Source organism: Pongo pygmaeus, chromosome 8 (genome assembly GCF_028885625.2).
Source record: "Pongo pygmaeus isolate AG05252 chromosome 8, NHGRI_mPonPyg2-v2.0_pri, whole genome shotgun sequence".
Taxonomy (NCBI): Eukaryota; Metazoa; Chordata; class Mammalia; order Primates; family Hominidae; genus Pongo; species Pongo pygmaeus.
The window spans coordinates 125,178,548-125,205,443 of record NC_072381.2 but is presented as its reverse complement, the minus strand read 5'-3'; the positions used below and the strand labels follow the sequence as shown (position 1 = coordinate 125,205,443).

Sequence of the window (26,896 nt, the reverse complement as noted above, 5' to 3'; positions counted from 1 at the left end):
TTGCCTATGAAGTGAAACTGAATATCAAAAAAGCACACAGAAACAATACTAATAGTGGCAGAATAAATTAAGTGCCTAGTAAGTGTTAACTCTGTGCCAAGGCTAGGGTTCTAAGAGCTTTTTTACACAGTTTTTTCACATTCACTAGTCCTAACAACACTATGTAATCGATACTGTTATCACCTACATTTTACAAATTATGAGACTGAGGTTTGGAAAGGTTAAGTTCTTTGTACAGAGTCAAAACCTTGTATGTGGTAGAGCCAGGGCTTAAACTCAAACCTGGCTGCTTAAACACTGTACATAAGATAAACAGATTCATGTCCTCAAAGTACAGTCACAAGGTTATTTTATGTATTTTATTTTTTTATTTTTATTTTTATTTTGAAGATAGAGTCCTACTGTATCTCCCAAGCTAGAGTGCAGTGGCACGATCTGGGCTCACTACAACCTCCGCCTCCTGGGTTCAACTGATTTTCATGCCTCAGCCTCCCGAGTAGCGGGGATTACAGATGACTGCCACCACGCCCAGCTAGTAGGAACGGGGTTTTAGTAGACAGGGGGTTTTGCCATTTTGGCCAGGCTGGTCTCAAACTCCCGACCTCAGGTGATCCACCCGCCTCAGTCTCCCAAAGTGCTCGGATTATAGGCATGAGCCACTGCACCCAGCCTACACACCACATTTCTGCTTGGCCTGCTGGATCTGCCAATAGGAGGCACTCAAGGAAGCCCATGAGACAGAAGGAAGAAAAAGACACAGGCTCCTTCACCTGTGTTCCTCCCGTCAGCGGCTCCCTCCCCAACAGCCTGGGCAACAGAGCAAGAATGCATCTCAAAAAAAAAAAAGAAATGCAGTATCAAGACTCCCAGCCCCAAACACAGAAGGGTGGGCTTGGAGGTGAGAGGGAAAAGGTAAATGACCACACAATGCCACCCAATGGACTTTAAAATACTGGCCGTCACATTTTTGAAACGAGTGATTAAGAAAATCTCACTTTATTTAACTGCTTTTCAGTGCAGGTTGTGCTTTCCAGATTTTAATGCAACAAGGGGGTTTGTATGTTGTAAATGTTCTATAGAATATTTGACATTTGAAAAATATTTAGCTATTTGCTTACTCATGGAAAAAAAGCATTTTGAAATGAATATTTGCAATCCAACAGACTCCAAATTACCTGCTGTTCCATGACCACTCTCGCGATGGCAGCTTGGACCACGTTGGTGCGATCCAGGCAGTCCATACAATTAACACGAAAAATCCCTTCTTGCTTACATATTACCCCAGCTTCATCAACCCTTTTTAAAAATAATACAGAATTATTTTACAATATAAAATAACAGGGTTTTCAAAAGACACAATTCTTTAAAGTATATCAATAAAACAGCAGCACTGGCTGTAATTTGCTTGCTGTATCTTCATATGCTATGCATTACTGAGTCATTTATAGACATCATTGTTAATTTACACAATAACATAGCAAGGAAGATATTATCCTCATCTTAAGGAAAAAAAAAAACTGGGGTGCAGAGAGACTTGTCCCAAGTCCCCAAGTCCTATAACTACTAGGCAGAGCTGACATCATCCCAAGTTATGTTTTCCTACATGTAAAAAAACAGAAGGCACTTTAAAACACCGTTGTTCCTTTAAAGTAGAAATGCATCTAAACTCTCCAGAACAGACGAAGTTATTTTACCACCCAGTGAGGAGGCACACAGCATGGCTTGCTCATCTAATTTTTCTGGGCACCTGTGTAGTCTTAACATCTAATCAAATGTTCTCTTCTGTCCTTTAAGCCAATTTAAACCTCCTGTACTCAGAATCATTTTCCGTCTCTGATAATTCTGAAATGCCTCAAAACTGAGACAAAGTACCTCTAAGCCTTCCTTCCTGTGTTAGGAACAGTGAGAAAGAGGAGAAAGAGAAAATGTGGACCATGGGGCATGAGAAGGAATAAATTCATGTCCTTAAGGAACAGTCAGAGCATTTCACTTCATTTGGCCTGACCATTTCACACCTTCTCTCTGTTCAAAGCTAACACCACCTGCCTAAGGGTCAACAACATTCTCTTGAAAAGAATAGGAACTGGGAAGCAAAACGAACCAAAAAAAATACTGTCTCTGCATGCTGCTATCAGTTTAATGCTCAGTGGTACTATGATTTTACAGATCCCTGAGTTTATAAAAAGGAGTTCTTGTAAAATACCTACCAACACCACTTCATATCAAGAATAATGTCATAAATGGCATCTGTTAGTGTCTGAACATTCTCAAACTTCATTCCTCGGCTAAAATCCATGCCAAAAGAAAGAAAAAATCTTTAATTTAATCATAGATTTTTTTAAAACTTAAGATATGCTATTTAATGTAGCTTCGAAAAATTAAAAAGAATTGTTGCTGTATGTATGTGAGGTTAATACTACTATACATTATATAGGCAATTAGGTAAATGTTTATAGCTAATATGCATTGTGAAATAAAGCATACTTAAAAACACATTAAAACATACTACAGACATCAGAAGCTTCTTTCCCCACCAAATTTCCAATACTTAGGTAAATTAACCTAAGTCAGAGCCAGGATTATGGCAAAAGAACCTTGCTGTCAGAATACACATGTTAAAGGCACCATCAAAATGATTCACTGGGCCGGGCACATTGGCTCATGCCTGTAATCCCAGCACTTTGGGAGGCCAAGGTGGGCGGATGACTTGAGGTCAGGAGTTTGAGACCAGCCTGGCCAACATGGTGAAACCCCATCTCTATCAAAAAATATAAAAGTTAGCCGAGCATAGTGGAGCGTGGCTGTAGTCCCAGCTACTCGGGAGGCTGAGGCACAAGAATCCCTTGAACCCAGGAAGTGGAGGTTGCAATGAGCCCAGATCACGCCACTGCACTCCACTTCAGCCTGGGTGACAGAGTGAGACCTGTCTTTAAGGAAAAAAAAAGATGCACTGATTGTTGTTGTTTTCCTCTAGTGAAGTTTACCCATCGAGAAAGAAGTATCACTACCAGATATGAAGAGGAGCCAGCAAGATACCTTTAAGGAAATTCTATTACTTCTGCTAGGCTCAGACCCAAGCAGAAAGGCAATGCCGTCAGTTCTTTAGCCAGTGTGTTCAAAGCAAAAAGGGCACTCTACGTCTCCAAGTCCTTTTGGAACAGAATGACTGTAAATATTTTGGAAACAATTAACTCAAAATTTTAGCCAAAATAATGCCCACATGAAAATTAAAACAAAGTAAATGAATGACAGATACCCTTTTTCTTTCTAACAATAAGAAGAAATTTTTATTCCCAGCAAAGAAGAGAAACTAAGGTCCCTGTGGCAGCATCTACCAAAAACACTGCAATTGATCAACATTATTCTCAGAAAGCCATCTTACCAGTGCTCATGGAAGTCAAACGAAACGTAAGTGAGGTGTGAGTTGTTGAAAAGCAACACTTGCTTCAGGTAAGCATCGCCAATAATCTTCTCTCTTCCTGCCTGGTCTACCAAGTTAATAATAACCTATAAGAGCAAAGAAACAGAAAACAGTTAGATGTTAGAATCACAATGTGGTTTAAAATTTAATTAGATGTTAGAATCACAATGTGGTTTTTAATAATTTGGAATTATGTGTTAGAAATACTTTATAGCCATACTTAGAAATTAATCCACTCAAACATCAATTTTTTCCTATAAAATTTTCATGTTACATAAAGTTTATAAGAATTGACATCAATGACATTAATAGCTTTTCTATACATTTGCAATAACCAATTAGAATGAAATAATGAAAACAAGGTCCTCTGTAACAGCAAATATTTTGGATATCTAGATTTAAAAAGAAATATAGAAAGCCTAAATACTGAACATGATAAAATGCTGCTGAAGTACATAAAAGCCTATGATAGAAAACGTGAATAAACAGAAACATATACCATGTTACTAGGCAGCAAGATTCAATACTGTAAAGATTTCAAGTCTCCCTCAATTAATCTATACACTCAACCATCCCAATCAAAATTCAATCAGGATCTGTTAATGAACTTAACAACTCAAAAGTTCATCTGGAAGAGTAAATATGTGGAAAAAATTTGGAAACTAATAATAAAAAAGGGACTCACCCCATTGGAGAGCAAAACATACTCTAAATCTCTAGCAATTAAAACTATCACACTGTGTAGAAATAGATAAGTCACTCAACAGAACAGGAATGGTGGCCCAGAGGCAGACCTATGTAAACACTGAAGAATCTAAGCTATGCTCATGATACCACTGTGAGGCAAATATGGACTAGTCTATAAATGATACTGGAATGTCTATGTGTGGGGTAAGGAGAAACTTACATTAGCTCCCTACATCTCATTAATTATACACAAATTCCAGATGCATTAAGAATCTAAATAGTTTTTCTAGTGATAATAGAGCTAGAAAACTTAGAATAATGCTTCTGTAAATGTAGGTTGAAGCATGACTTTCTAAGCATAACTTTAAAAAATTTTAAGCCTGTGTACCAAATGACAGTATAAGCAAAGGCAAGAAAGCAAAGTGCTACCTAGGAGAATATACCTGCAACATAAAAACCAATAATGCATAAAGAGTCCTAAATCCTATATGGAAAAAAATGGTAAAGGATACAGAGAAAATCCACATGAAAAAATACACAAATAGCTAATAAACATGAGTCTACAATTTCTGAACCTACACTCAGTGAAGAGATGACAACTTTAATACTCAAAGAAATGCAATTTAAAACAGAAAATTAGTTTTCACCTATACCTAGGCAAACGTGAATACTAAACACAGACCGTACTGTGGGGAAATGGGCACTAGCTCCTACTGTTGCTTTAAAACAAATTTTTTTAAAAACCTGGTGTGATCTTTTCAGAAGCAACAGAGTGGTATCAAATTTAAATATACCTACTGTCTGATCCAGCAATTTCATTTCCATAAATTTATTCTATAAAACATACAAGTATCCCAAAATATATAAAATGCTTTCTGTTCCTAGTCCATGGAGTTTTTAAAAAAGAAAGATATTTTCTGGAGAGTTTTTGTAATAGCAAAATAACTAGTATATCCTAAAGGTCCACCAATAGAGAAATGGTTAAACAGCAGCCATGAGATCTTAAACGAAAACAGCTGCACAATAGTATATATGGCATAGTTTTGTTTTGACTCGAGTTTTTTATTGTGTATATGCATGTGTCAAGGTGGGTTTTTTGCTGCGGATGACAAATTTGAGTCAACTGACTCATACCTCAGAACAAGTCTGGAGGTAGGATAGTTCCAACATGGCTTAATAGTGATTCCCAATACCATTAAGGACACAGGTTCTTTCCATCCCTTTACTCTGCCATTCTTCCCATCTTTTTTATTCTGCCAGCATATCGGCTGATCCTGAGGCTGGTTCCTTCAGTCTTGAGAGAGCTGTAGCAGTTCCACATCAAACCCAGACACAGCAACCACAGGGGGACTATTGGTTCCTGTATCTCTTATTAGAGCAGAAAACCTGTTCCCAGAAGCCTCCCAGGAGACTTCTCCCACATCACGTATCTCATTGGCTAAATCTCCAATGAACATACACAGGTCCATGCCTGAACCAATCACTGGTGACAGCAAATGGGGCCACCATGGCTGAGTCAGACCGACTGTGGGCCCAACACCCTGGAAAGTAATTACCCAGGAAAAGGTGGATAAATGAACACTGTTGGGGTACTGTTCGAAATCAGGAAGTATCTGCTCAATACACACACCTAGAAAATTGATGTGAATGTCAACAGGGAGCAGGGATGAGTGTGGGAAGCGGTTATTTCCTCTGCTTGCAAACCTTAGTATTGTTTTGTTTTATAATTGCGTGTTACATTTAAAATGTGGTTTATTAGTTATTGTATTTTTATTGTTTAATTTTATTTATTTACTTATTTATTTTGGAGACAGAGTCTCACTCCATCACCCAGACTGGAGTGCAGTGGCACAATCATGGCTCACTGTAGCCTTCACCTGCTGGGCTCAAGTGATCCTCCCACTTCAGCCTTTTGTGTAGCTGGGACTACAGCCATGTGCCACCAGGCCTGGCTAATTTTTTAATTTTTTTGTAGAGACAGGCTCTATTCTTTATATCTACTTATAATTACACATATTGCTAATACATGAATTTATTCACACTGAAAGAAATTCAAATGTAAAATAAGGTCAAATCCTTCCTGACCACAACCCAATCCTATGGCCCTCCCTGGAGGTAACTCCTGTTATCAGTTGGGTGTATCCCCACTCAGCCCACATAAATGCATTTCTGTACAAATATGCATGTCATATGTGTGTGGATAGAATAAATGGAAGAGAACCAACTGTATGTAAATGACCTAATTTTGTTTTGTGGGATTTTTTAAATGGCTAACATACCATATGCTGTTAAAGTTTTCTCTCCTTACTCCACAAGGTGATTTTAAGATCTTCCCAGGTTAGTACACGTGAATCTACCTCATTCTTTTCCATCATTTATATTCAATACTTTAGATGTGCCATGCCTGATTTTCCCACCTATTGTCCTCCTGATGAACAATTAGGTTGTTTCTATGCTGCAATGAGTGTTCTTGTACATGCCTCCTTGACTGAATATGTTTCTCTCAGACAGATTTAAAAAATTTTTTCTATTACAGTTCTAGTTGCTCCACGTCCTTGTCAAAACTTGGTATCCCTCCAAATTTTTTTTTTTTTTTTTTTGAGACAGAGTGTTGCTCTGTCTCCATCCAGGCAGGAGCACAGTGGTATGATCTTGGCTCACTGCAACCTCCGCCTCCTGGGCTCAAGTGATTCTCCCACTTCAGCCTCCTGAGTAGCTGGGACTACAGGTGCATCCCACCGTGCCCAGCTAATTTTTGTATTTTTAGTAGAGAAAGGATTTCTCCATGTTACCTAAGCTTTCCAACTTTTTTATGTTAGCCATTCTGGTGTGTTGAGTAGTGGCTTTAATTTGCATTTCCCTGACAGTTAATGAAGTGGAGCCCTTTTGCATACATCTACTGACTTTCTGGATATCCTCTTTTGTCCAGCTCTCTTTTGGGTTGTACATCCTTTTGAATAAATTTTTAGGTTTTTGGTTTTTTTTTTGAGACGGAATCTCACTCTGTCATCCAGGAGTGCAGTGGCACAATCTTCGCTTACTGCAACTTCTACCTCCTGGGTTCAAACAATTCTCCTGCCTCAGCCTCCCGAGAAGCTGGGATTACAGGCACAAGCCACCATGCCCGGTTAATTTTTTTCAGTAGAGACAGGGTTTCATCATGCTGGCCAGGGTGGTCTCAAACTCCTGACCTCGTGATCCACCCACCTTGGCCTCCCAAAGTGCTGGGATTACAGGCGTGAGCCACCACACCCAGCAGGCATTTTTAAATATACTCTAGATATGAGACCTTTGTCATACATACATTGAAAAATCTTAAATATCTTCTACCACTTTGTGAACTGCCTTTCCATTTTCTGGTGTCTTAACAAATAGAAGTTTTTTATTTTAATAAAGCCAAATGTATCAAGTTTTTTTCACTATGGTGTTTTCTAAAGTCCTATATAATTTTAATAAAATTTTAATAATATTTACAACAGTATTTTAATATTTATAATTTAGTAAAGTTTTAATAAAAACAAATTTAAAGTCTAATTTGTCATTTTTTTCATTAGAGTGTTTTTTAAAAATAAAAACTATTTCCTAGATGGGCATTACCTCTCACTAAACAACTAATAAAATATGTGATACATAATAATACATTGAAAACATGGGAAGACAATAGTTAGTGCTTTTTAAAGTCCTATTTAAGTCACCAGGTCAAAAAGATGTTCTATTTTTTCTTCTAAAAGTTTTATTGCTTAACCTTTCACATTTAGGTTCATAATCCATCTCAACTGATTTTTGTATAGGGTATATAGGATAGATATCAAAAATTAAAATTACTGGGTTAAGCAGTATGTTTAATTGATAATACCTTCAAAATGGCTGTACCAACTTATGCTCCTTCGACCAATGTGTGAGAGTTATTTCAAAACCTAAATACTCGCCCCTTTTAACTCTTATCATCAAACCTCATAATTTTTTCAATCTGAGGGTTTACTATTTCCCTGCTGAGACTTTGTGATTGCCCAAAATTTATATATTAATTTAGGAAGAACTGAAATCTATTTAATATTGAGACTTCCCTTCCAGGTATTTTCTCTCCACTTAAGTCAGGTTTTCTGTTGTATTCTTCAGTAGTTTTTTTCTTTTTTTCCTCCATATACATGCTATCTTTTTGTTATTTTAGGCTGTTTCTTCCTATTTCATTTTTGTTGCTGAAAAAAAAATGCATTTACCTATTCATTACACATTCCACGGCATTACTCATTCACACTGGTCACTGCTAATGGATAACAGCATTACTATTATATATTCATCTTGTATCAGAATCATTGAACTTGTATCTCACCTACCAGTTTTCAGTTGATTTTGGTTTATACACTTGCATTCTTATATGTGAGTGAATATGAAGGTGAGCAGAGAAAAAAAGATACTGAAAAATACATAACAAGTTATCTCCAGGAGGTTGAACTGTAGGTGGTACTGAGACATGACTTTCATTCCTTGGTCTAGATGCTTCTTAGATTGTTATAATTAATTGATAGCAATCTAACCTCTTCACGCTATCCAAACACAGTCTAAAGTAGCTGACCCTGCCGGGCACAGTGGCACGTGCCTGTAGTCTCAGCTACTCGGGAGGCTGAGGAGAGAAAACTGCTTGAGCCCTGGGCAATATAGCAAGACAGTGTCTCTTTTAAAAAAAAAAAAAAAAAAAAAAGTAGCTGACTCAATGATTATTCTTAAAGAATATTAAGAAAACTCTTAGCTTAAATGTGTTAAACTTCATGACAAATGCTTTAATTTTGAATAGTACAATTTTCATGAAATTTAAAGAAAAAGTTATTTCTAAAGATGAAGGAACATTTTACTACTGTAGATCAAAGCCCACCTGTTTTTTGTAAATGTTCAGTTGTTCTTCGAAATGGGCACAGAAATAGGCAACAGTTTCCTTTTCACCTACAAAGAAGTGATACAAAATCTTTTTTTCTTCCCATGTTTAAGACATATTAGTGTCTACTCCATCTTTATTCTTACTTTTAATTTATTGACAGACCAAATGAACTAAGATTGTCTAAAACCATCATTTAAAAATGAAATGCTAAGTCAAAGATCTGATTTTTTTCCAGTTACACTACACTAAAATATATCTGAAAGTGCAAACTATGACATTATGAGATTATTTATATATCCAGCCTACTTCTCAGAAAAACTTTCACGTAGTTTATAAGAGAATAAAAACCCCTCTAAAACAATATTTTAAAAACCAAAGCCTTACTGAATTCTCACAAAGAATACCAACTAAGTTGAGAGAGAAATACACTTTAACAATTTTTTTAAAATCAAGCTCATTCAGTAATCTAATTAGATTTAAATGACTTCGCTATTCCAAGACTAAAGTTAAAATACTGGAAGAAACAAAATACTCAAGATTTAAAAAAAAAAAAAAAAAAAAAAAAAACCTTTCACAGAAAAACATTTGAGTAAAGGCATCTTATTGATTTTTGGTAGATTCCATCTTAAGCTATTTCCTGCTTCTACGAATACTGGCTAGATTCGCTCCTTTCCAAAGTTAAACATTCAATAAAGTACTCTTCAAAGCAACAGCAATTTAAAATCTCTGAAGTAAGCTGTTTTGCTCTACCATTAGAGAAATTTTTTATTGTTAAATAAATGACTTAGTCAACTATTTTTACTCCTATGATTATTACATTACTATTACATTTTTCAAATACAAGTTATTGTTTTGAATGAAGTATCTGGCAAAGCAAATCCAAACTTAACGTAACCAATTTCTTAAAAACTATTCTCTCTGAAATCACCATTTGCAAACCAAATAATTGACCTGCTTACTTCTGTCCAGCCGCGGTCTTGGGTTATATCGATACCCAACCTGGCTCCAAAAGACAGGCACAGAGCCTCGTGTTTGAACAAATGACAGGGTATGATTATGAACATGAATCAACTGCTCAGTCTCCACATAATTGGCAACATTTCCATTTTTATCCACTCCTCTTCGTTTATAGCGCATTCCTGAAAGAAAATTAAAGCAGAAAACAGCAACTTTTTAAAAAATTTATTTAGTCTGACTAGATTATGCTTCCTAATCAAATGTATATCTTCCAGGATAGCCTGGGGGATTCAGTGTGCAACTGCCAAGCAGAACAGTATCAACTTACCCAAAATCATAACTGTATGCATCATTGTTTTTAACAAGTTGAAGCTCAGTTCCTCTGAACTGAAAAAGAAAGGTTTTCCCAAAGGCACTAGCACATAGGAAGGATTTATCACGGTGATACATGCTGTCAGTGGAGTGCCAGTATTCGGAAGCACATCTCAAGTGACTTTCTCTCTTCTATGTATGTACCTCCTTTTCCTTCTCATTTTGCTAACTCTCTCTTATTCACCCCTCTTCAAAAATGTGTCCCCAATTACATCACAGTATTTAGAGTCCCCAAGCACTTTGAAGCCAACTGTGTTTCCAAATCCATTATTGTCATTAGCATTTCAACACATCTGCAGCTTTTCCATTCTCGCCTGGATTTGATTTGCATGCTATTACAGCCCTCCACTCACCTGCTCTGTGCCTACTTCGGCGTGAAATGAGAGCCACTAGAAATCGTGGGTGAATATCATCTACACAGGTGGACTCCTGAGGGGGGGTCTCTGGGCTGCTTTTCTCATCATCAGATGATTCGGTATAATTAACCACAAGTTCTTCAATCTGTACAAAACCTTGGATCATGGGGATAATCCAAAAGTCCACATCTGGAGTCTGAAAACAAAATGAACATCATATTGTTTCTATTCTGTACAGCACTGCTACTTTCTTAAACCCAAACAGTAGTCAGCACATATTTCTCAGTTTATTAGAAGCAGAAACCTTCCATTATTCAACCATATTTTCTGCTTATTGAAGAACACCACGTAAGGAAGGGATAGAGGAGGTCTTTCCTTTTCTTTATGGTGAACACAGCCTAAGAGCCAGGCTGCCTGGGTACAAATCCAAGCTCACCATTTATTAACTCACTGAGGGGAGTCACCCTCGCCATCGCTGTCCTTCTCCAGGAAACAGTAACAACTACTTCAAGAAGTTGTGAAAATTAAATAGATAATACACGCAGTGTTTAGCACAGTGCCTGCCATATGGGAAGTATTTAACAAACGTTTATGATTATGATTCTCAACTCCCAACTGTATTAAGGCTTTAATAAAATACAACCAACTCTGATCACTTTATTATGAAACACATAGGTCAACTTTATTTTCTGGCTTAGAAAAAAAAAAATCTCAATTCCTGAAGCTAAAATCTAAGTAATAAATGAAACCAAAAAAAAACCCCATTTCATAAATGTCTTATTTTAAAATGTCATCCAACATAATTAGGAGAGTATTGATTAAAGATTTCTTCTTCTGGTCAGTTGCAGTGGATCAATGCCTGTAATCCCAGCACTTTAGGAGGCTGAGGTGGGCAATTCACTTGAGGCCAGGAGTCTGAGACCAGCCTGGCCAATATGGTGAAACCCCGTCTCTACTAAAAATACAAAAAATTAGCTGGGCGTGGTGGCGCAAGCTGTAATCCCAGCTACTTGGGAGGCTGAGATGGGAGAATCACTTGAACCTGGGAGGTGGAGTTGCAGTGAGCTGAGATCATGCCACTGCACTCCAGCCTGGGCGACAGAGAGAGACTCTGCGTCAAAAAAGCAAATAAATAAAATAAAGATTTCTTCTTCTGTCTCTTTCAGACTAAGAAGACAGATTTCTCAACTTATTGTCTGCAGAGACAGTAAAGGATAAAAATGCTCCAGAGAGTTCTTCTTTGTCCTACTTTCTCTCTTATCTCCGTAAGTGTACCCAGCCTTAATCTCAGCATCCACTTCAAATCCACCTCTTCTTCCATCACCAAACACTCCAGGTCCTATCTCAGTTTTGTTTTGTTTTGTTTTATGGAGCCTGCAGATAGGATCTTAGGAAGGTGGCTAAAATTGAAAATAGTGAGGTAAAGGATCTACCTGCATTCTTATCACCATTCCCATTATTTGTATTTCTGTTCTAGCAATAAATGCAAACTCTTGACAGGCATAGAGAAATTTATGCGGCCAAATGTCACCTTTGAATATGACAACTTCAAGTCGTCAGTTTTAAATGGTAATGTAAAAGTATTCTGACAAAAACTCGGCAAAACATGTTAGAGCTCGATATTGTCAGCACACAGGACAAATGCTCATTACAGATGCCCCTGCTTTTCTCCTCTACCACTGGGTTTTGGTGGTCACAGTTTGATCAGCATTGCAAACAGAGGTAAGAATAATCTCAGGCCTCATTCTCCATAGAGGCAATTGATGGATATCTAGCGAAGACACCACTAGATATGTGAAAATCAATGATACTAACCACCACTAAGGGGGAGAAACCAAAAGGAAAAGGTGTGAAATTTCTGAAAGTTTAAAAGATAATATATGACTTTATTCACCTATTTGCCTGCTTTGTTTAGTGTCTAAAAGACAAGTGGCACATAACAGGCCTTCCATAAATATTTGTTGATTGAATGAATTGTCTTTAGACAGTCAATTTTCCAACATACATGACCAAGAAAAGGAAAAAAATAATCATCAAACCAAAGGAACTTCATGCAATAATCTCATCATATTCTGTATCTTCCCTCAATCAAATACTGGTAGTACAGCAATGGCCTCAGAGATTTGGCTATTCCAATTCCCAGATAGAAAACAGAGGTCCGGCGAAGGTAAAAAAAACTGGTACCATTACAGGAAAACTGGGCTTGAACATTCCCAATGGGTAGAAAGAAAATACCTCTTTTGCAGGAACTCTACGAACATGAGTTCCACAGCCTTAACTTACCATTATCCTATGGGAATGTGCTAAAAAGACAGGCCTGTGATGAGGCAGTAGAATTGTAAACTGCCTTAAAATAATGCCTTGGTTTTCCTGGCTAAATGATTCCCATTCCACAGGGGAAAACATAGTGGTCTTTAAAAATGTATCTTAATATAATTAAAAAACATTTGCTTCACAATTATAACCAGATGTTTTAGAAACAAACAGACCAATTTCAGTAGGGTTAGGAAATTTTAGAAACAACTACTCACACCAATCTCAGTAAGATCTTGTATCATGTATTTATTCCAAAAAAATCGGTCATCAACCTAGAAAAGGTGCAGGAACAATAGTTCAGAAACACATTATTTCAGTTTTCCTACAAAAGCCAAAACAGGCCATCACTTCTTCCCAAGGGCAAACCCTGCTCTACGAGCTGTGAGTGGTACCTTCTGCCAGAGGGGCCGACCATCCCTCTCCCCAGTGCTCTGCCTCTGCACCGAATTGGTCAGGTCATAGGTCAAGCTATAATAAAAGGATTCTGAGTCCATGAACATCTTCAGCAACTCTTCAAGTAATCTCCTCTCCAATTTCTCCTTCTCTTTACTTTCCTTAACCTATAAGAAATTAATCTACTATTACTACAGAAATTAAATGTAAAGTAGTCTGGGGATAACACATAAATTCCTAAGAGAGAAGTGAAAATAATCCCAAGGGCATAAGGAGATGGTGCTTCAATACAACAAATGGTTTGAAAATAAATTTTCTGAGTGGAGAACTATCTCTCCATTTAAACCTAATCAAAGATGAATTCAAAGCCCATATCAATTAAACTCTTACTTTCTTTTTATTAGGAGCAGACACATTGGATTTAATATGCGTAAAGGTCTTCAGTAGAAACTTTGAGTCATCAGGAGATGGTATGATCTTCTCTGGTTTGTTAATACCAAAATGATGCTTCTTACAGAGCTAAATAGGAAGAGAAAGATGATTTGTTATTACTAATATCTGCTTGTTAAATGTTCGAGTGCAAAAGTGAATGCTACTGCTCAGGCATTCTGATTAACAGTAAACCTCAAGAGTTAGAAAAATTATCAAGTAGACAACTGATGGCAAACACAGCTATGAGTCCCATGATGAGAAAGCTACAGCAGAGGATAAAACACAAAGAATACAGGGCAGGATATACTTAGGATTTAGAGGTGGAAAAATCAGGTTAGGCTCATAATCGGTTCTCTTCTAACATAACTGAAGAGTGAAATGTTCTGGCTGAGGTTATTAATGCTTTGGAAATTAGTATCTAAGAATTTAAAAATTGCAAAATGCACATTTGCTATGCTTCAGGGTTATGACTTTACAGGTATCCATGCTAAATACTGATGCTAATTGAGTGTTTTGGTTGAGAAGATGGCTTAAGAGCCTGCTCTAGTGGGAGCCCTAAAAGCTGGACATTTCAACCACTCCCTCTCCTCCTACGCTCACATGCACTAATGAAATCAGCTTAATAACATACGCTTTGCGTCCGGAGATTCGTTAAACTTGAAGAAGCAGTAATTAGGGGCTGCAGGAGAAGTGCCGCACAGCTGACAAGCGTAAAGAAGGGCGTGGCAGCGTGAATACGGCTGTGTTAAGACAAGGCACAGAAGGTTCTAAAGAAGGCTACCTGATTAAGGTTGAGGGATTTACATATAATTTCATGTAGCTCAGCAAACAAAGCAAATATTCTGAAATGTACACACAAATTCTGTTAACAATATGCAGACCAATTCCATTTTTTCAACAAACTAGTTTCATTGCTATACTAAGTAGGAGACTCTTAATAAGAACTAATAGTTATTAAAAGCTTATTATCATCAGTGTGTTACAAAATAACTATTAACAAGATAAAATGAGAAGAAAAGTGAGTTTAAGCTTTGATTAAGAGAGAGAGAGAGAGAATCCCTGTTTTATCAAATTTGGAAGTAGAAACTAATAACTGGACCAAATTTTCATGTGCAATGGAATCTCCAGATGATTTCAAGCCTTTTCAAAATTATGGCTATCAAAAACTGTCCACACGGGTTTCACGCCATGATTACAGCTTTAAGCTGCTCCTGCCCTACCATTAAAGACAAGGGAACTAAAGATGAGGGAGAAAAGCTTTATACTCCTACTACCAGAACAGCTCACTTTATTTCCTTTCAAATAAGCAAAACTAGCAAGAATTCCAGGTGACAGGGAAGGAGAGAAGACAGAACCAAGCGTATGGACATGGCACCCCTCTTTCCGTGATCGTTTCCGTCAGCACACAGGCCCATCCTCCTCCGCTCCTCTCCTCTGCACACCCCTGCGTGACTCCTCTTCCTCAGCCACTGCTGTCCTCTTACTCACTCTGCACTCCTCAGTGCCTCCAGCTCCACGCCTCCCATTCTCTCCCCAACTCGCCCCCAACCCCCCACTCCCCCCACCCCACCCCCAATTTGGCTTTCACCCCTACCACTCTCCCAAGCTGCTGTCTCCAGCATGATCAATGACCTCCTCTTTGCTAAACCCAGCGCTCTTGGTTCTTAACCTCTCAGTAGCGTCTGAGTCCCTCCCTCATCCTACAACACACGGCTTCACCTGGCTCCCACTGGTCACTCCTCCTCTGCCGCTTTGAGCAGTTCCTTTCCAGCCTCCTGCTTGATGTCTAGGTGCCCCAAGCTTCGGTCCTTCATCCCCTTCTCATCTGCATTCACTCCCTCAGTGATTTCATCCAGACTCATGGATTCCAATACTGTCCATACGCCAACCCCACCTTCCTAAATGTTTATTTCCAGCCCAGCTCTCTCCCAAAACTCCAGCCTCACATATCCCAACATTTCCACTGGGATGTCTACCAGACATCTCAAACTCAACACGTCCAAAACCAGACGTTGAGGCAGGATCTTTGTCTTGTTGACTCCTACCTCCAGTGCCTTAGCAGACGCTGCCATTGGAGCTTTCACGACCATCACTGCCCTTCTCCCATGAACACATCGCACACACCCCACCCTCCTTGATACAGCATCACTGGGGCAGCAGAGCAGCAGTTTTAAAAAGATGCTTCCCTTTGGTCTCCGGCTACTACTTTGCTTGTGGCACTAGGCAACTGCTGGCTAGCAATTTTTATATAAAATGTTAGTGATTAGTCATATGAATAACTTTTAAAAACCTGAAAACATGCTTACTTGCTCAAAACCGAGCTACAGATTGTTACAATTTTAGTATTCAAAACAGGATACACAGACATAGCCATTCTTTTTTTTTTTGAGACAGAGTTTTGCTCTTGTTGCCCAGGCTGGAGTGTAATGGCACAGTTTCGGCTCACCACAACCTCCGCCTCCTGGGTTCAAACAATTCTCCTGCCTCAGCCTCCCGAGTAGCTAGGATTACAGGCATGCACCACCATGCCTAGCTAATATTTTATTTTTAGTAGAGACGCGGTTTCTCCATGTTGGTCAGGCTGGTCTCGAACTCCCAACCTCACATGATCTGCCCACCTCGGCCTCCCAAAGTGCTGGGATGATAGGTGTGAGCCACGGCGCCCGGCCAACATAGTCATTCTTTAAGAGCACTCAAGCCAGCAAAAATTTCCCCCCAGGAATCTATCAAAGGTCTGCTATTTCAAGTAAATGTGCAACAGCACACCTAGTCTGCACCCAAGTTTTCCTCACTCAGAAAGACAGAGTCCATTGTTCTCTTCAAGGTTAGTTTCTGGGATTAGGACCTGGGCTCATCATTCACCCCTTTCCTTTGTCCTAACCTCTAATAGCCCCTTTCCTAGCACCTTGTGACATGTTTACACAAGTGAGAATCTTCTTTTAAATCCATTCCTCAAATATGGAATCCACTCGAGAGCCAGCAGGGTACAGCGTCCCAGCTACTGGAACTGTAAGGACTATAGTCTGATTGGGGCAGGTCAAGGAGTAAAGGCTCCGATGACACTGCTTAGGCCTCCTAACTCTCTCGGAATGAGAGAACACTCCCTGCTGTCTCTTCCTCTGGTCCCCATGACAACAATCTCTCGGGGTCCTTCCCCATCTCTGGCTGTTCCTTCTCAGTCTCCTTTGTGGGTGTATCTTTCTTCTCTAAAACTGATGGTATTCCCAGCGTTCTACCCTTAACTCTCTTCTCAGTCTTCATGCTCCATCTAAAAAATGTCACCCTCTTTCCTCGTTTTAACTACTACTACATGTGCTAACTCCACTCTTTTGCCCTAATCTCAAGACTGATACATGTGACGTCTCCCCCACACTGAGACACATTAGACCCTCAAACTCAGCATCTCTACAACTGAGCAACATCTGCTCCCCAAATATTGTTCCTTCTCTGGTATGCCCTATTTCAGGTGATGACTGCACCGCCCACTGGATCATTTAAGCAAGAAACCTTGGAATCATCTTTCATCATTCTCCTTCTCTAAGTCTCTCCTATCAACCCCAACCACTTCATGCCCATTGCTATGGTGTTGATTCAGATCCCTATCTTTTGCCCAGACCAGTACTTCTTCATGGAAGTGCTGCTGGCATGGCACACAGGAGATGTTCTATGCAGGATTATCCAACTCAGTGCAGACACTCTAACAGCTCCCGTCATGATCTAGGGAGTTCCACCTGAGCACCAGGCCTTAAGTGCTAAGCATGGCCCCAGGATCCCATCTCCCATGAAGCCCTGTTAGTCCTCTCTACTGTCTAGGGGCCAAATTCCCACCTGCTACTGTCTGCTTCTAGATGCAGACCCAGAAAGGCCTATGGCTTCAGTCTGATCTGCTTTAAAAAATGCTATTCTCTAAGCTTGGCATTTCCTTCCTGCCTGCCTGCCTTCCTCCCTTCCTCCCTTCTTCCTCCCCTCCCCCTACCCCTTCCCTTTCCTTCCTTCTTTCCTTTCCTTCCTTCCTTCTTTCCTTCTTTGAGACAGAGTCTCGCTCTGTCGCCCAAGCTAGAGTACAATGGCGCAATCTCAGCTTGCTGCAACCTCCGCCTCCCAGATCCAAGCAGTTCTTCCACCTCAGCCTCCCGAGTAGCTGGAACTACAGGCACATGCCACCATGCCTGGCTAAGTTTTGTATTTTTAGTAGACAGGGTTTCACCATGTTGGCCAGGCTGGTCTTGAACTCCTGACCTCAAGTTATCTGCTCGCCTCAGCCTCCCAAAGTGTTGGGATTACAGGCATGAGCCACCACACCTGGTCTTTTCTATTTTTCTTTCTTTTACCTACCCTCATCCTGGGCTTGAAACAGAGTTAATATAAGCCCATCATCCCTTAACTTCCTTATGTACAATTCCAAAATCCAAAAAACTCTAAAACTTGTATCTTTTAAGTTAAAAACTCATTTAATGGCAAAGCATGCCCTGAACTGATATGAAGATACTGATAATCATCACTTACCTCCCTTAGTATGAATATTCATACCATTCTTTAAGAAACATTAATGTGTTTTATTGTGGGGTAATGCTCCAGAACCACTTTAGAGGGTAGAAAATACAGGGAATAACGTTTTGAAAACCCCAAAAAATTTGAATTCTAAAACAAATATGGCCCCAAGAAGTTCAGATAAGGATTGTGGATCTGTATAACAAAGTTCAAACTCACGGAAACACCTTCACTGGAAGGCTTTCTCTGTCTCTTAAAAGTGATTTTTTCTAAATAAAAATTTAAAATTACTGGCCAGGTGCAGGGGCTCACACCTATAATCCCAGCACTTTGGGAGGTAAAGGCAGGCGGACTGCTTAAGCCCAGGTATTCAAGACCAGCATGGGTAATATAGTGAGACCCCATCTCTTCAAAAAATAGAAAAAAAAAAATTAGCTGGGGGTGGTGGCACATGCCTGTAATACCAGCCACTTGGGGGGCTGAAGGCAGGAGGATCGCGCCACTGCATTCCAGCCTGTGTGACACAGCGAGACCCTGTCTCAAACAAATAAATAAATGAGATTACTATAAATGCAAACATTTCCAATGAGCATGTTAAGACTCTTCCACACAGTTACCTTTAGAAAATAAAGTATAGAGCACTACCTTTCTGAAAAGGTTAAATTAAGTCCTGACAAAAAACAGGGATAGAGAAAATTACTTCTTAGGATTCCTTCCCAGTCCTAAGGTATTTTGTTTACACAGAGCCCCAGGAATTACAATGCACAGCACTGGCAACAGGATCACCTTCCCTTTTCCAGAGGCCCAGCCAGTTCTGTGTGGTATGTGGTTAGGTCCTTATCACAACTCTGAAACATGCGATCTCAAAAAGAAAACACCACAGCCACAAGCGCCACAGCACTTCCCTAGTTTTTAAATTATGCTTGCAACTTACATCTTGTGACCGAGACTAAGGGTTGATGTTACTGCTGCCATTTAAGAAAAGGGATATAAATAATTTTATGTGAAAAGCTGGTATCTACATCCATCTGAAGCTAAAATTTTAAACAGATGTCTGATGGAAACTAAATACGGAAAATGATGCGGTTATCTATTAAGGCAATGAGATACGCAAATAAGATATGCAGACATGGAACGTAAGCCTATATAACTTTAAAGGGTATTTTTTTTCTAAAGAAGCAACATCTATGTCCTCATTGTTTAAACCATTACAGATTCTTCATACCCTTATATAGATTTTTAATTTTTCTTTTTTAGAGACAGGGTCTCACTTCACCGTCTAGGCTAGAGTGCTGTGGTACAATCACAGCTCACTGCAGCCTCAAACTCCAGGGCTCAAGCAATCCTCCTGCCTCAGTCTCCTGAGTACCTGTGACTACAGGTACACACCAATACACCCACCTAATTTTTAAATTTTTCATAGAGACAGAGTCTTGCTATGTGGCCCAGGCTGGTCTCAAACTCCTGGCCTTAAGCAATCCTCCCACCTCGGCACCCCCCCAAAGTGCTGAGATTACAGGCAAAGTCAGTCTCTCTCTCTCTCTCTCTCAGGCGGATCACAAGGTCAGAAGATCAAGACCATCTAACCAGGCTAACACAGTGAAACCCCATCTCTACTAAAAATACAAAAAATTAGTCGGGTGTGGTGGCACGCACCTGTAGTCCCAGCTACTCAGGAGGCTGAGGCAGGAGAATCGTTTGAACCCAGGAGGCGGAGGCTGCAGTGAGCCGAGATTGCGCCACTGCACTCCAGCCTGGGCGACAGAGCAAGGCTCTGTCTCAAAAAAAAAAAAAAAAAAAACCAGTCTGGCAGTTCCACAAAAGGTTAGAGTTACCATATGAACCAGCAATTCCATTGCTAGGTACACACCCAAGAGAGATAAAAACAAATATACCACCAAGAACTTGTATGCAAAACGGCTTATAATAGCATTATTCATAATAGCTAAAAGGTGGAAACAACTCAAATGTCCACTAACTGATGAACAAATAAATAAAATGTGACATACCCATACAAGAGATTATCTGGCAATAAAGAAGAATAAAGTACTGCTACACACTACAACTGGCATGAACCTTAAAAGCTATGCTAGGTGAAAGAAGTCCGTCACAAAAGGCCACGTGGTATATTATTCCGTTTCTATGAGATGTCCAGAACAGACAAATATTTATAGAGACAGAAAGGAGATTAGTGGTTGCATGGTGCTGGGGAGATGGAGTTTCGGAGGAAGTGAGGCATGGCTGCTAACGAAGATGGGGTTTTTTCGGGGGATGATGAAAGGTTCTAAAATTGATTGTGGTGATAACCACATGACTCTGAATACACTAAAAACCATTGACTTACATACTTTAAATGGGTGAACTCTATAGTATTTGAATTATGGTATGTGAATTATTTTTTTTAATTGGCAAACAAATAAGGCATATATTTGCGATAAAAAGACAACAGAGGCAGAAAACTAGAAGTTCTATTAACACCTGTCTCTGAAATAAGATTGCTTCTGCTCCAATTACAGAACACAGACTTAAGCTTTAGCAAATCTGGGAACAGTGACCACATTAAAGGATGCTGCTGGAATAAATGCAGATTTATTCCAAATCAGACATCCAAATCAGAAAGTCATACTAAGGAGAAATAAGTAGTGTTGTTTAACAAAGTCTTCCTATGTTCTTAAAAAAATAATAAGACTAGAGGGAAATATGTAAAGTGCAAAACAGAAAAACTATTCTGAAACATGTGAAAGTAACACTGGTCCTCCAAAGAGCCTAGGCACAAATGGAAACACCCACCAAAACTCAGTAGAATATTGATAACAATTATTTCCAAGTGGAGGAATTTTTTTTCTTCTCTTTTACAATTTACTGTATAACCAAAAAACAATTTAAAAAGGATTAAGCTTCTAAAAACTCTTTTAAATTGAGTTATATGGAAATTGAAATAGATACCAAGATTTAAATTAACACGTTAAAAGATAATAAAGTTGTGATTTTCAACATGTGGTTCTTTGCCCTTCCTGTTGTTCACTGTTGCAAAGTTCCTTCACCATAAAACAGGATTAAAAGGAAAGAAAAAATAGCAAAAGTGTAAATTTCTAAAATGTTAATCTCTTGAGAGAAAGGTGTACCAAACTATTCACTGAGACAGGACCTGGAAATACTTTCTCTGCAGTTACTTTTACTCTTAATTAGCAAGAGTCGTTACGTATATTCAACTCTTAACGTGAACCACCATCTTGCTGCCCCGAGAAGTGCAGTAGTTTATACTGTACAGCCCAACAGCTGTAAAAATAATTATGTCAATGGAGGAAATCTCACTTTCCTTTTTATTTGAATATAATCTCTTACCCCTATCGAGAGAGAAAAAAGGGAAAGTATGAAGAATAAAGAAGTTCTTAAAGCTTTGATAATATTCACACTTTTGGCCTTAAAGGCTCCATATAAATGTTAGTTCCTAAAGCCATCTTGGTTTTTTCCCTTTTTATTGAATAGTCAGCTACTAGTCTCAAAAATGTTACAGATTGGTGGCCATGAAGGACATCAGAACACCTCCCTGAAAGGCCTAACAAAGGTCCCAACCTTTTCTGGATGATGCGTGACATTTAATTTCCTCAGAACTGGGAGTGCCAAATACGCAAATCATGACTGGCGGATGGACAAAGTGCTGGGCGGGCTGGTTCCCAGCTCTAAATCAAACTGCCAGAGACCCCAGTCTTAGTGCTCAAACCAGAATGCCAGGCCAAAGGGGTGCCCACCCTCAAGGGAAAGGTCTGTGATAACAAGCCATCCTGATCTTTCAGTGTGTCAGCAAAACCATCCAAAAGACACTGCCAGCAAATTTATTGGCTTAGGAAACTAATACAATTTTTGCTAGTCTGGCTGCTCTTCACCCCAAAAAAATGCAAACAAAAACTGCAAACATCTGCTTTTAATAGGCCTAATTGCCACCTAGGTTTTTTGTCTCTCGATCAGCAATAGTGAATAGTGTTCTAGCATAAGTACCAATAAAAGGAGAATTAAGAATTCCAAACTTTTTTCGATTCCTGTAACAAATAATTAATATCAGAGTCCGCTTAAATTCATTTTAATGTTTCTTAAAATTCAACTGTCAAACTTCCAGTGACATTTGAAGCATAAAAATAGTTTTATTTTTACTTATTCTTAAGGCAATTTAATCCTGTCCCCAAAGTTCCTCCCCAAGAACTCTACATGGAAAAACATGTGTTGAGTTGTGGGGCAGTGTGTGCTTTGCTGTTACCTGCTGTTCAGGTAACAGGGCGGCAGCTCAGCAGAATTATACAGGACCAGGCAGCCTGAGTCTAGATCCAGGCCCCACCTGTGCCAGCTGTGTGACTTAACCCTTGCCAGGCCTCCTTTATTTGTTTTTATTTTATTTTCTGAAATCCATTCACTCAATTTTTTTTTTCCACAAGACAAGGTCTGGCTATGTTGCCCAGGCTGGTCTCGAACCCCTCAGCTCAAGCGATCCTCCAGCCTCAGCCTGTCAAAGACAGAAGCCACCCACCTAGCCTCCTTTATTTGTAGTAATGTCTACCTCATAGGGTGGTCTTGGGGACTAAATATTATCATCTATGTAATACACAGGGCCCACCTGGCACATCACATAGTGAACAAAACAATCGGAGTGATGACAATTACTAGGCATCAAATTCCCATACTGAGAGCAAACAGGACATAAATGCTTTCATGGGTTACTTCTACTAGGAGGCAGCACCTTGTGGTAAAAAAACACTAGCCCTAGGCAATCTCATTATTTCATCCTTAAATCACTCTACTTGTGGACTTGAGCTCTTCTCTGGAAAATAAAGAGATTACATTAGATGAGTGACTGTCTTCCTTTTAAAAAACTTTCTTTGTAAATTGTAATAGAGTAATATATGCTTAGAAAAATTTCAAGAAATGCAGACAAAAGAGGATATAATAAGAGGTCTCCTTTTCTTAACTCACTCCTTTTCCCTAAGAAGTTTTCAAACTGTACTGTGCAGAGCCCTAGGGCACCCTGGAAACAGAAGATGGCTTCCCAGGAGAGATCAAGTGGACGGAGCCCCAGGGATTCCCTCAACACTACTTCAACCACAGCAGCCCTGCTTTTCTGTGTCTTCTATACTAGATTTCATGGATTTTGAAACAAGAGTTCCACTACTAAGTTGGAAAATCTTAGGATTAAATTATTTTAAAAATATTACCCAGTTCTAAAAATGTAAGTTTCTGGTCTACTGAACCAAATCCTCATATTTGCTATTACATTTACATCAGGTTTCCATATAATTTCCCTTTATGTCACCTACCTCTAGCTCAAGATCCTGAGGTTCCATTTCAGAAAGTGAGAGCACAGCAATTTTGGTAACTTTACAGACCTCATGGTCTCCTGGGAGTTTGCCCACCAATGCTTTCTGCCGAATTAGAATAAGCCACCATGGAAGATCTGAAAGAGGAGAGTCATAATAAAGTCTGGCGTTTTTAGAGTGCTACTGTTCTGACAAGTTGAAGGTGAATAACCTAACAATGATAACAAACTTTTAAAGTTTAAAATAAACTTTTAAAGTAAAACATGTCACAAAGACATAAAATGACCCTTAAACATGTGAAAAGATGTTCAATCTCACTCATAATTAGAGAAATGTAAATTAAAACCAGTTGTGACACCATGCTCACCCAGCAGATTGGGAACAATTAACAAGAATGACAACACATGTGCTGGCGAGACTGTGAAAAAACTCAAAACAGCTGTGCAGGTGAGCATACCGATGACAAATACAACTTTTCTGGAAGGAAATTTAGCAATACCTAACAATACAACAAATGCACTTACCTTTAATCAGTCCAGTGAACCCATCTTTGGGAATTTACCCTGAGGGTACACCTCAACAACCAAAGTATATACACTGAAGCCTATTTTATAATTACAATAAACACTGGAAACAGCCTAATGTCCAGATACAGGACAGTGGTTGAATAAACTATGGCACATCCATGCAATGGAGTACTATGCAGCTGTAAAAAAACAAAAAAGTATTCTATAAATTAATAAGGAAGGATTCCTGGATGCACTTAGTAGACAACCTGAATATATTATTAACATACAGCCATCCCTCGGTATCTGCAGGGGACTGGCTCCAGGACCCCCAGTGGATACCAAACGCCACGGATGCTCAAGTCTCTCATGTAAAATGGTGTAGTATTTGTATAAAACCTATGCACATCCTCTTATGTACTTGAAGTCATCTCTAGATTGCTTACAATACCTGATATAATCTAAATGCTATGGTAAACAGTTTTTAAACTGTATTGTTTAAGCAATAATGACGAGAAAGAAAAGTCTATACATGTCCAGTACAGATGCAACCATCCTTTTTTTTTTTTCCAAAAATTTTCCATGCATGGTTGGTTAGATCCACAGACACAGAACTCAATGGATACACAGGGCTGACTGTACATAATAAGGCTATGTTATAATAACATAATAAATATATGTTTTATTTTGTTTTGTTTGAGACTGGGTCTCACTCTGTCACCCAGGCTAGAGTGCAGTAGCGCAATCTCAGCTCATGGCAGCCTCTGCCTCCTGGGCTCAAGCAAACCTCCCACCTCAGCCTCTAAAGTAGCTGGGAACACAGGCATGCACCACCATGCCCAGCTAATTTTTGTACTTTTTTTTTTTTAAGAGATGGGGTTTTGCCATGTTGCCCAGGCTGGTCTCAAACTGCTGGGCTCAAGCAATCTGCCAGCCTTGGGCTCTCAAAGTGCTGGGATTATAGGTGTGAGCCACCGTGCCCAGCCAATAAAATATATTATTAAATCAAAGCATAAAAGAATACCTAGAGTGTACTACCCTTCATGTAAGGAAGAAAATATGAGGTGATATAAACCTATACAGTCATGTACCACATAATGATGTTTCAGTCAACGATGAGCTACATATGCAGTAATGGCCCCTTAAAATTATCACGGAGCTGAAAAATTCCTATCACATAGTGACATCATAAATGTAGCATGACGCACTACACATTTGTGTGATTCTGGTATAAACCTACTGCACTGCTAGTGATAGAAAAGTATACAACATACAATTACCTATATACATAAGACTTGATAATGGTAATAAATGACTTACTGGTTTATGTATTTGCTGTACTATACTTTTTACCATTATTTTAGGTATATCCCTACTTATAAAAAAAGTTAAATAAGGGTAAAAAGAAAATATTTTTGCACAGCTGTACAATGTGTTTGTGTTTTAAGCTAAGTGTTATTACAGAAGAGTCAAAAAGTTTTAAAAAATTAAAAAGTTTATCAAGTAAAAAAGTTACAGTAAGCTAAGGTTAATTTAGTATTGAAGAAAGAAAAAAATTTTGGCAGGGCATGGAGGCTCATTCATGCCTGTAATTGCAGCACTTTGAGAGGCCAAAGTGGGAGGATTGCTTGAGCCCAGGACTTCAAGACCAGCCTGGGTAACATATGGAGACCTCGTTTCTACAAAAAATTAAAAAATTAGCCAGGAGTTGGGACACGCACCTGTAGTCCCAGCTACTCAGGAGGCTGAGGTAGGAGGATTGCTTAAGCCTGGGAGGTTGACCCTGCAATAAGCCACGGTCATGACGCTGCACTCCAGCTTGGGTGACAAGGAAAGATCTCGTCTCATAAAAAAATAAAAATAAAAATAAAAACCCAAAAAAATTTTAAAAAAAGAAAGAAAAAATTTTAAAATAAAGTCAGTGTCGCCTACACGTATGATGTTTATAAAGTCTATAGTAGTGTATGATAATGTCCTAGGCCTTCACATTCACTCACTGACTCATCCAGAGCAACTTCTGGTTCCACAAGTTCCATTCACAGTAAATGCCCAATAAAGGTGTACCATTCTTATCTTTCATACTGTATCTTTTGTACAGTATTTTTACTGTACCATTTCTATGTTTAGATGAAACTGCCCAACAATGCATTTCTCATTAAGTGATGCATAACTATATGTATCCACCCATTTGTACAAAAACAAGAAGAGGAGAGAGGAACCAGAAGTCAGTGAGATTAGTTATCTCCACAGAGTAGGTAGAAATGGGGTAGAAAGAAGAGGGGGATGGGAATAGGATAAAAGAGATGAAGGGGAAATGACAATTCTCTGAGTATGCCCTGGCAAATGACTGGTCTCTGAGTAGAATTCTGACTCTTAGAACAATGGTAATGTTTCACATATCCCTTAAAATAAATAGTTCAAATCAACCAGAATGTGGGAGAACCTCAAACTGCAAACCCAACTCTATTAAAAATTAAGAATAGAACTAAACTGTAGGAGACAGAGAAGAAAAAACTAACCAAAGTAACTTCAGAAAACTATTTGGTAAAAATAAAGACAAAAAGAACCGTATGCACTACTGTACTCTGGTTACTAAATTTATTTTTCAGAAGAGTATGGGTTGGTAATTCTCCAACTACTTTGTGTGTACACTAGGATTGAACAGAGAACTAAATATAATGAGGAGAATGGAGGGAAAATGGCAAAACAACCTAAAGAAACCTTTAATAAACACAAGACAGAAAGAAGCAAACACCTAGTCTTTCCAATCCAAACTTCTACTT

The 26,896-nt window shown here is 38.9% G+C and overlaps 1 protein-coding gene across 2 annotated transcripts in view; it reads right to left on the bottom strand.

Annotated features, from left to right (window-relative positions):
• Nucleotides 1-26,896, bottom strand: part of INPP5F (inositol polyphosphate-5-phosphatase F) — a 101,203-nt gene that overhangs the window by 21,465 nt on the left and 52,842 nt on the right. The window contains exons 3-12 of one of the 2 annotated variants that reach the window (XM_054435348.2): nt 23,608-23,744; nt 13,769-13,897; nt 13,378-13,545; nt 13,201-13,257; nt 10,667-10,865; nt 9,944-10,123; nt 8,982-9,049; nt 3,383-3,507; nt 2,208-2,285; nt 1,176-1,296 (exon numbers count right to left, since the gene is read on the bottom strand). In XM_054435348.2, coding sequence (XP_054291323.1) covers nt 1,176-1,296; nt 2,208-2,285; nt 3,383-3,507; nt 8,982-9,049; nt 9,944-10,123; nt 10,667-10,865; nt 13,201-13,257; nt 13,378-13,545; nt 13,769-13,897; nt 23,608-23,744 — 1,262 coding nt within the window. The remainder of the gene's footprint in view (nt 1-1,175; nt 1,297-2,207; nt 2,286-3,382; nt 3,508-8,981; nt 9,050-9,943; nt 10,124-10,666; nt 10,866-13,200; nt 13,258-13,377; nt 13,546-13,768; nt 13,898-23,607; nt 23,745-26,896) is intronic. The other variant, XM_063670327.1, reaches the window with a different exon arrangement.